Below are 8,530 nucleotides of genomic sequence, written 5' to 3'. Positions count from 1 at the left end.
TGAACATTCCTAGGAAACCCCGACTGCTCCCGGGGGGAACCCTGAACGTTTCTAGGAAACCCCGACTGCTCCCAGGGGGAACCCTGAACGTTCCTAGGAAACCCCGACTGCTCCCGGGAATCCCAGTCCCTCCCTGTGCGGCTCAGCTCGGGGGCTGCCCGGCTGCGCAGCGGGGGTTGCCGAGCACCGCCCGGACCCGAGGGGTGCCGGGAAGCCCCGCGCTGATCCCGATCCCGATCCCGATCCCGATCCCGATCCCGATCCCGCCCCACGTGGCGCCGAGCGCCGGCAGTGACGTCACGTGGCGGCCGTGACGTCACGCGGCGCCGGTGACGCCGTCGCCCGGCGCGCGCAGGGGCAGCAATGGCGGCGGCGGCGGCGGGACCGGGATCGGGACCGGGAACGCCGGGATCGGGACCGGCGGCCGTGGCGGCCCCGCCGAGGGGGCTCCGCGGGTGGCTCCGCAGCGCGTTCCGCTTCGCCACCGACCGGAACGACTTCCGCAGGTGCGGGGGCACCGGGAGCGGGGATGGGACCGGGACCGGAACATAGATCCCGTCCGGGACTGAAACCGGGATCGGGATCGGGACTGGGATCGGGAGCCCGCGGTTCTGTGGCGGCAGTGGCGTGTCCAGCAGGGGCAGGACAGAGATTGTCCCCCTGTGCTGGAACCTCGAATCCTGTGTCCAGTGCTGGTCACTCAGTTCAGGAGGGACACTGAGGGGCTGGAGCATGTCCAGGGACGGGAACGGAGCTGGGAAGGGGCTGGAGCAGCAGGAGCAGCTGAGGGAGCTGGGGGGGCTCAGCCTGGAGAAAAGGAGGCTCAGGGGGGACCTTCTGGCTCTGCAACCCCCTGAACGGGGGGGGGCCCCGGGGGGGGATCAGGCTCTGCTCCCAGGGAACAAGGGACAGGAGGAGAGGGAACGGCCTCCAGCTGTGCCAGGGGAGGGTCAGGTTGGACATCAGGAGGAATTTCTCCATGGAAAGAGTGAAGTTCTGAGGCCTGAACAACAGGCCCTGAGCCACAGCTGACCTCTTGATGAACCTTCCAACAAACGTTACTTTTATCTGTGTATCCGCTCGTTAACGAACTGATCATCAGTGAAAGACTTTATTTATCTTTCCATATTTAGAGGCCGGTCAAGGCCATGGAATCAGATGCCTGGCCTTGTTTGGCAAGAGATGAATGGTCAAGGTTGACTCCCTTGGTTTTCCCCCTTGAGCCCTGGCTAGGCTTTGGGTGGAACCCAAGGGGAGAAGGAAACCAGATGTTTCTGCACTAGAAGTTATGTAAACTTGCTTTTTCAACAACATAAACCAGTATAAAAGCTGGAGTCCAGGGGAGGACTGGACAGGGCACTCAGTGCTCTGGGCTGGGAGACAAGGTGGGGATCGGGCACAGGCTGGACTCGATGGTCCTGGAGGGATTTTCCAACTGAAATGACTCTGGGATTGCAGGAACCTGCTGGTGAACCTGGGGCTGTTTGCTGCCGGGGTCTGGGTCGCCCGGAACCTGACGGACATCGACCTGATGGCCCCGCAGCCCGTCCCCTAGAGCCGGTGAGTGCAGGGGGTGAGGGGGACTGGGCGGGATCTGGGAAGGTGGGAACAGCTGTGCTTGGAATCATGGAATGCCCCGAGTTGGAAGGAACTACAGGGATCATCCAGTCCAACTCCTGGCCCTCACAGGACACCCCAGCAATCCCACCCTGTCCCTCAGAGCGTTGTCCAAACCCTCCTGGAGCTCTGGCAGCCTTGGGGCTGTGCCCACTGCCCTGGGGAGCCTGGTCAGTGCCAACCACCCTCTGGGGGAAGAACCTTTTGCTGAGATCCAACCTGACCCTGCCCTGACACAGCTCCAGCCCTTCCCTGGGTCCTGTCACTGCTCCCAGGGAGCAGAGATCAGAGCTGCCCCTCAGGAGGAACCTGCAGCCCCCTGAGGTCTCTCCTCAATCTCGAGGCTGAACAAACCCCCCAGACGTGTCCTGACACCCCCCAGGACGGGGCTGTCCCCGTGTGAGGTGACACAAATCAGGAGTGACCAGCGGGACCAACCCCTGAGCCCACCCCAGGCCCCAGGAGCACCAAAGCCCACACGACCCAGCCTTCACACAGGGTTGTAAAGCTGTTACTAAGCTGCCACGTGCCAGAACCCACCTCCACTAACACTGCTGAACTCCTGTCCCAGGAATTCCTGGAGCTGCAGGGAGCAGAGCTCGCCCTCCCAGCAGGACCGGAGCCGTGTTGGGCTGCGAGGGGTTCGCTGCAATCCTGGAAGGACGTCGTTGTTCTCCTCCCCTGCAGAGCTGCTGCTCCCAGTCCCTCCTGTCCTGCTCCAGGCAGTGACAAGGGGGAAAGATTTAAGGCTGAGAGGAAGAATTTATTTCCAGTTCATTCCTCAAGGCACAACAAGAATGGTTTTCTCAAGGATGGTTGTGGAATTTCCTTCTGTACCCCCCCCAGATGTTTATTAAAGTCTATGGAATAACGACATGGCCCACTGGAATTTCTTCTTCTTTTTTTTTCTTTTAATAAGAAACTTCAGCTTACAAAAACAAGGTGTAAAAAGAGTAAAGATTTACAAAAAAATCATAAAAACATGATTTATATTTCACACCCGAGAGACAAAAGGGCCGAGCCCAGCCCGGGGCTGCGGCCGGGACCCATCCACTGATCCTGCAAAGGAAAATCCAAACTGGGACGAGCCCGAGGGGAACCCCAACCACCAGGGCTCCTGGGAAATGTCCCTGTGGGATAAAGCTGGGGTATGGAGAGGAATGATGGCTGTGTGTGGGAGGAGAAGCCATTTGGTGTTGCATAGCATGGGGTGCCCTGGGCTGAGGCTGGAACAGTCCAGCGGCCAGGGGACGAGGGAAGCACCACTGGGAGCTGGGATTTACTCACAGGGGACACACCAGCTCCTGGGATTTACTCATGGGTTACACACCAGCTCCTGGAAGGTGCTGTGGAGGAGCAGGAGGAGCTCCCAGCCCTGAGAGCCGTGGCAGTGGGTACAGCATGGCTTCACATTCTTTGGACAGTTTCACAGGGTTTTAGTTCAGGACATTCTCCTGGAGCAGCTGTTCCCATGTCTGGAGGACAGAACTGCCCCTCACCTGTTCCCCCCCCCAAAAAAAAACCCCTCTCACTCCACTCCCCATAAAAATCCTTAAAAATGCTGTTTTCAAAGCTGGTGTTTGGCCATCCTGTAAAGAAACTAAATTCTTTTGAAGTCGGGATAATCCAAGTTATGCAGAAACAGTTTCTGCAGGAAAAGGGGATTAATTAGAACATTTCAGTCCCTTTATAGTTAATCTCAGTTTTGATTTACTCACACTAATCCCCCCCAGCCTGGGGTCAGGCAGGGGCCAGGCCGTGCCCATGGAGGCTGCCAGGGGTGACTTGGGGATGTTGGGAATAAACCTGACTGGAAGAAAAGCTGATGGGGATCAGGAGGCAGCTGGACAGACTGCCAGGAACAGTCAGGAACCATGGAATATCCTGAGCTGGAAGGGACTCACAAGGACCATCCAAGTCCAAGCCCTGGCCCTGCACAGACACCCCAACAATCCCACCCTGTCTCTCAGGGCATTGCCCAAACCCTCCTGGAGCTCTGGCAGCCTTGGGGCTGTGCCCACTGCCCTGGGGAGCCTGGTCAGTGCCCAACCACCCTCTGGGGGAAGAACCTTTTCCTGAGATCCAACCTGACCCTCCCTGGCACAGCTCCAGCCATTCCCTGGGTCCTGTCACTGCTCCCCCAGAGCAGAGATCAGAGCTGGACTCGTGAGGAACCTGCAGCCCCCTGAGGTCTCCCCTCAGTCTCAGGGCTGAACAAGCCCAGTGCCCTCAGCCACCCCTCCCATGGCTTCCTCTCTAGAGCCTTCACCATCCTTTTAGCCCTTAATTAATTGATTAACTGGATTCTCTCTCACTTGCTGCTGCTTGGCAGTGTCCTTGAGGAGGACACTCCCAGCCTGGCACAAGTCAGCTCAACTCATTAGTGATGTCAGGAATGGAGCTGGAGCAGAAACACGAGGCTGTTCTGACTTAAATCCACTGAAAAATCCAGGGAATCCACCCAAGCTCCAGCTTGGCTCCTCACCCAAACAAGCACTTCCCTCCTGTTTTCACAAGGGCTGCCAGGGGATTCCATACTGAGGGAAAACTCCTGTCCAGCCTCTGCCAACAGCCCCCTGCCAGGAACCTGAACCAGAGACTTGTTCAGGGGTAAAAAATTGGAAAGTTTTTTCAGTGCTTTGCAGAGAAACTGTTTTTTTGTGGAATGCATAGTTTAACTTGGGAATACAGGCAGAAAAAGGGATAATAAAGGCAAATTTATGTAACCAACTTGCTAGTGGAACAAAGTTACCTACAATAAAGTGGCTTCCAACTGCTACAGCAGATGCTGGATGACACCTGGCCATGGATACATGAAGATTCTTCACTCTTAAGAATTAAGGAAATCCCATTTAGTCGCAGGTTGGATGGGATAAGGATATGCTGGGAACAGTTCCCTCCCAAAGGCTGCACATCCCAAGCCTGACTTCCTGCTCCTCACACAACAACCTGGGAGGTGCCACGAACCTCCCACTTGCTCCGAGCATCTCCCAAGGCAAAGGGCTCCTGCTGCCAGAGTGGATCCCCAGGACAGGAATCCCAGCACGTGGAACAACAGATTTACTCCCAGCTGGACCAAAACAAAGGGGGTTGTGTTGCAGACTCTTGGTTTGCACTCCCAGCTGTGACTGCTGAACTCCTCACAGGAGCTAAGTCACCTCATCTACCTGTAAAACTGGTATTAATTCTAATAATTAATTCTAACAGAGCCTAAAGCTGGAATCAATTCTAAATCTGCATCAGGGCAGGGGCAGAATTGGAAGCCACATGGTTAAGCAGGGACAGATCTGCTTTGGAGGCTGCCCCTTGTCAGACACACCTTCCCTGGCATTCCAAGCAGTATTTTCACCTTCCTGATGGAGGGGGTGACTTCCATGAGACTTCCTGGCAAACAGGACACTCTAAAACAGTGCCCACATGGAGGGAGCCTTGGGCTCTGCCTGTCTCAAGCCTGCAGGAGCCAACTATAAACCAACCAGCATCAAAAGTGCCATACGCTGTCGCTTCCAAAGAAAAGCTAAATATTCCAGAGACCTCACAGTGTTGGAAAAGGCAGGTTTATCTGAGTTTACTTCATTCCTTCCCTATCAGGGCAATCGTTTTCCTGGCTGCAGGATCTCCCCAGCTCAGCTGATGCCCCTTGGAGACTCATGACTAGAGATGTCACTTCGAGTCCTACAAACCCTGGCTGTGGGAACACTCCCAGCTCCCTGTGACCCCCCTGACAGCTGCAATTCCAGCTGAATTCCAAGATTAATGCCAAACACTCAGTCAAAAGATGAGCACTGATGGCACAGAGCCTGGGCTCGCTGCAGGAACAACTCCAGCTGCAGTGGGTTTGCCTTTCTATGGGATTTTTATCCAAAAAAAGGGCCAGCATGGCTTTGGGATGCAGGGAGGGAACCCAAGGGCCAGTTGGGAGCAGAGCAAACCACATATAATCCCCTTAAAGGGCAGGCAGGCCTGGAAGGACACAAGGATGGGGAAAACACCTCAAATGAGGTGTTTCTAAGCACTATTTTGCCTTTAATTTGAATTTTCTCTGCCTCACAGAGCATATTCTGCTCCAGAACGAATCCATCACGTGTCTGACAATCACAAGCACTTCTGATTCCTTCAGGAATGTCAACTTCTCCCTGGCTGAGCCCAACTCAGCATCCCCTGCAGTCACATTTGTTGTATTGGATCTCAGTTTGGCCTATTTTACATTTTTTTGCATCATTACTGATTTCATTTACTGGCAGCACCAAAAATCCCCCCCCAGTAAACACAAAGACATTCATAAATCCTTCCAGCCCTTGCTACATTTAGAGAACCAAAACTATACCTTTTCCATCAGGACTGTTGCAAACTGTCCCCAAAAATTAAAGAGTATCTGATCTCAGAACGACACTGAATTGTCAAAAAGACATCCTTTTAGGCTCAAAAAGCAGCATGTTGGTCAGAGCAGAGGAAATGGGAAACTCAAAGGGCAGAGGAGCCCTCGTGTGATGCTGAGCTCTGGCACAACCCAAATTTCTTCTTGCTGTGCTCAACCTGCCCAAGGACAGGGGGGGTAAAAGCCCCAGGAGTGGCAGTGGGAAGAGCAGTGGGATTTGGGAGGGTTCCCTTTTCACCCCCTCCCACGACAACGTGTGTGTCTGAGGGGCAAACACTGCCAAGGATGAAAGGAGAGGAGGAGAAACACACTTTGAGAACTTCCCTACCTGAAAATGGAACCATTTTTTTGAAGAACCTCGTATTTTAGATTATTTCACCTTTTAACAACTAAAAAAATAACCAAGATTGAAAGACATCATGTGTTGGGTTTTTTTTGGTTGTTTTTTTTTTTTTTTTCAGTTCCATATTCAGGTTAAAACATGAAACATGAGCAGCCAAACCCCAAATTACAAAAACACACCTGAGGTGCAACTGTAGGCTGAGAAGTGACTACAAATAGTCCACTAAGGCTCTGTGTTTCTCACAGGATTCTAAAATCAGGATGATTTCAGATACAGACATTTTTGCAGCCTTTCCAACTCGACGTGGAATTTGAGATTTAACTACATTCCTTCCCTTGATGGCCCAGCAGGAACAAGGACCTCACAGGGGGAATTCTGGGCACTGCCTGGATCCAGGGCCACCTTCCCCTGCTCTGGGCTCGTGTGACAACCACGACTAATGACTGTTCCCCCTCCAGAGGCAGTGACAGAATCCAGCTCTGTCCCCCACACTGTGGCATTCCCACCACTGCTCCCCTGAGGAGAACAAGCCACATTTGTAATAAACAGTGAGTTTGCCACTGTGAGATGCCTCCACACCACCAACTTCTGCTGCCACAGCTGTGCAAGCCACAGACTTTCTACTCCTTACAATCCTGGGGACAGTGATGCCCCTCCAGCAGAAACCTGGAGCACAGGTTTTGTTTTTGCTGCCAGATCTGGCACACAGGTACATTCCTGGTTTATTACAGGGTTTTTTTTTCGTGTTTGAACACACTTTCTCCAAAGAAGAACTGTATTAAAATCACATTCTGAGTGAATTTAGCTGCCAGTTGAGTTCAGCCCAGAGAATAAACCATGGAGTGAGACACAGTCCCAGTGGCACTGACACACAGAGCTGCTGGCAAAGCTTCAGCCAGGGCTCTGCCCCCAGCTGATGGCAGAGAAATTGGTGTCACAGGGGCAGCTGAGCCCTGGGGGAAGAATGAAGAAGAACTTACACATTTCTGCAGCAAGAACAGCTCTCAGGGCAGCCAATTCCTTGCAGGCAGTGCCTGGTGCCTGTGATTCCCCTGGCAGTGGGAATGGCCACTGGAGGGGAGGGGACTGTACCTGCTCCTGGTGGAGTTTGCCCAGGATTGGTGGGGACTGAAGGGCTCTGAAGCCAGCTGGATGCTCCTCTTTCCTGGCTGTGCTCACTTGTCACAGACCTCACGCAGCTCCTCTGAGATGAGATGAAATTCAGCATCAAACTTCCTAATTTCCTTTCTGTGAGCCTAATTCAGCAACGAGACTCTTTAAAACCAAGGTTCTGACAACGACCTGACGTGTCAGAACTCCCCAGCTCCATGGGCTTTCCCAGACCTGGGGTGGCAAAGATCCTGCTCTGATCCCACTCCTGCAGCCAGTGTTCTTCCCCACGGAGAGGGAAGATGTGAACACCAATGGTTCCAGAAAGAGCTGAGAGTGCTGATGGAGTGACAGGGCTCCCCGTCATGGGAATGTCAGTCTTCTGTCCTTGTCACTGTTTTTGGGTGGCACCTGAGCTTGGAGTTGTTTTTCTGAGATTCCTGCTTCGTCCTGCACCGTTCTTTGAGTGTAAAAGAGAATGTAGGCCTGGGTCTTGCACACCTCCTCCACACTACATACATTCAGCTTGGAGTCATTGCAGTGGACCCAAAACCCTGGGGAGCAAAGGGAGAAAGAGGGCATTAGGAAGGGAGGCAGAATTCCTCCTGAATGCATTTTGAAACTGTTCATAGGAAACATCCACAATGCAGGAAAAAAGGCATCTCTGTCCATTCCTCTACAGATGCTTTGGAGTTTCTAATCTGGAAAACATTCTGAGCCTTTTTTTTTCTTTTTTTTTTTTTTCCTTTTTTTCTGTGCTTTACAAATACCAAATATTAATTTCATCAGTGATATATAACATCCCAAAAGCTCAATTAGGCAGACAAGAATCCCCTGGAGATGGCCAATTTGTCCCCCTTCCTCCAGCCAGCAGGCAGAGTCGATGCTAATTCAGCTGCTGGAGCCTCCCCACCCCCTGCGGATGTTATTCATGAATAGTTCCTGTCCAGGCTCAAAACACTTTCTGTTTTATCTCCTCGTCCCAAGGATACTGAGCAAAGACACCCAGCTGGAGCAGCTCCACGGAGTGACTCTGCCTGAGAAAATGGAGCATTCATGGTGCTCCCAGCGGGCAGGAAAAG

The 8,530-nt window shown here is 53.1% G+C and overlaps 2 protein-coding genes across 4 annotated transcripts in view; one reads left to right on the top strand and one right to left on the bottom strand.

Moving 5' to 3' along the window:
- Nucleotides 1-363: 363 nt before the first annotated feature.
- On the top strand, nucleotides 364-2,493 carry TOMM6 (translocase of outer mitochondrial membrane 6). The gene is made up of 3 exons (XM_027659623.1): nucleotides 364-506; nucleotides 1,459-1,560; nucleotides 2,189-2,493. Exons 1-2 carry the CDS (start codon nucleotides 364-366, stop codon nucleotides 1,553-1,555), a joined length of 240 nt encoding a protein of 79 aa, XP_027515424.1. The 3' UTR covers nucleotides 1,556-1,560; nucleotides 2,189-2,493.
- A 4,588-nt stretch (nucleotides 2,494-7,081) lies between these two features.
- The window catches only part of USP49 (ubiquitin specific peptidase 49), a 22,801-nt gene continuing 21,352 nt past the window's right edge, over nucleotides 7,082-8,530 (bottom strand). For all 3 annotated transcript variants that reach the window (XM_027659600.1, XM_027659602.1, XM_027659601.1), the window contains one exon: nucleotides 7,082-8,002. In XM_027659600.1, coding sequence (XP_027515401.1) covers nucleotides 7,812-8,002 — 191 coding nt within the window. In that variant the 3' untranslated portion in view covers nucleotides 7,082-7,811. The remainder of the gene's footprint in view (nucleotides 8,003-8,530) is intronic.

Source organism: Corapipo altera, unplaced genomic scaffold, assembly GCF_003945725.1.
Source record: "Corapipo altera isolate COAL_440 unplaced genomic scaffold, ASM394572v1 77b, whole genome shotgun sequence".
In the NCBI taxonomy this organism is placed as follows: Eukaryota; Metazoa; Chordata; class Aves; order Passeriformes; family Pipridae; genus Corapipo; species Corapipo altera.
The sequence above is the reverse complement of the archived record's forward strand: the minus strand, read 5'-3'. Positions and strand labels throughout refer to the sequence as shown.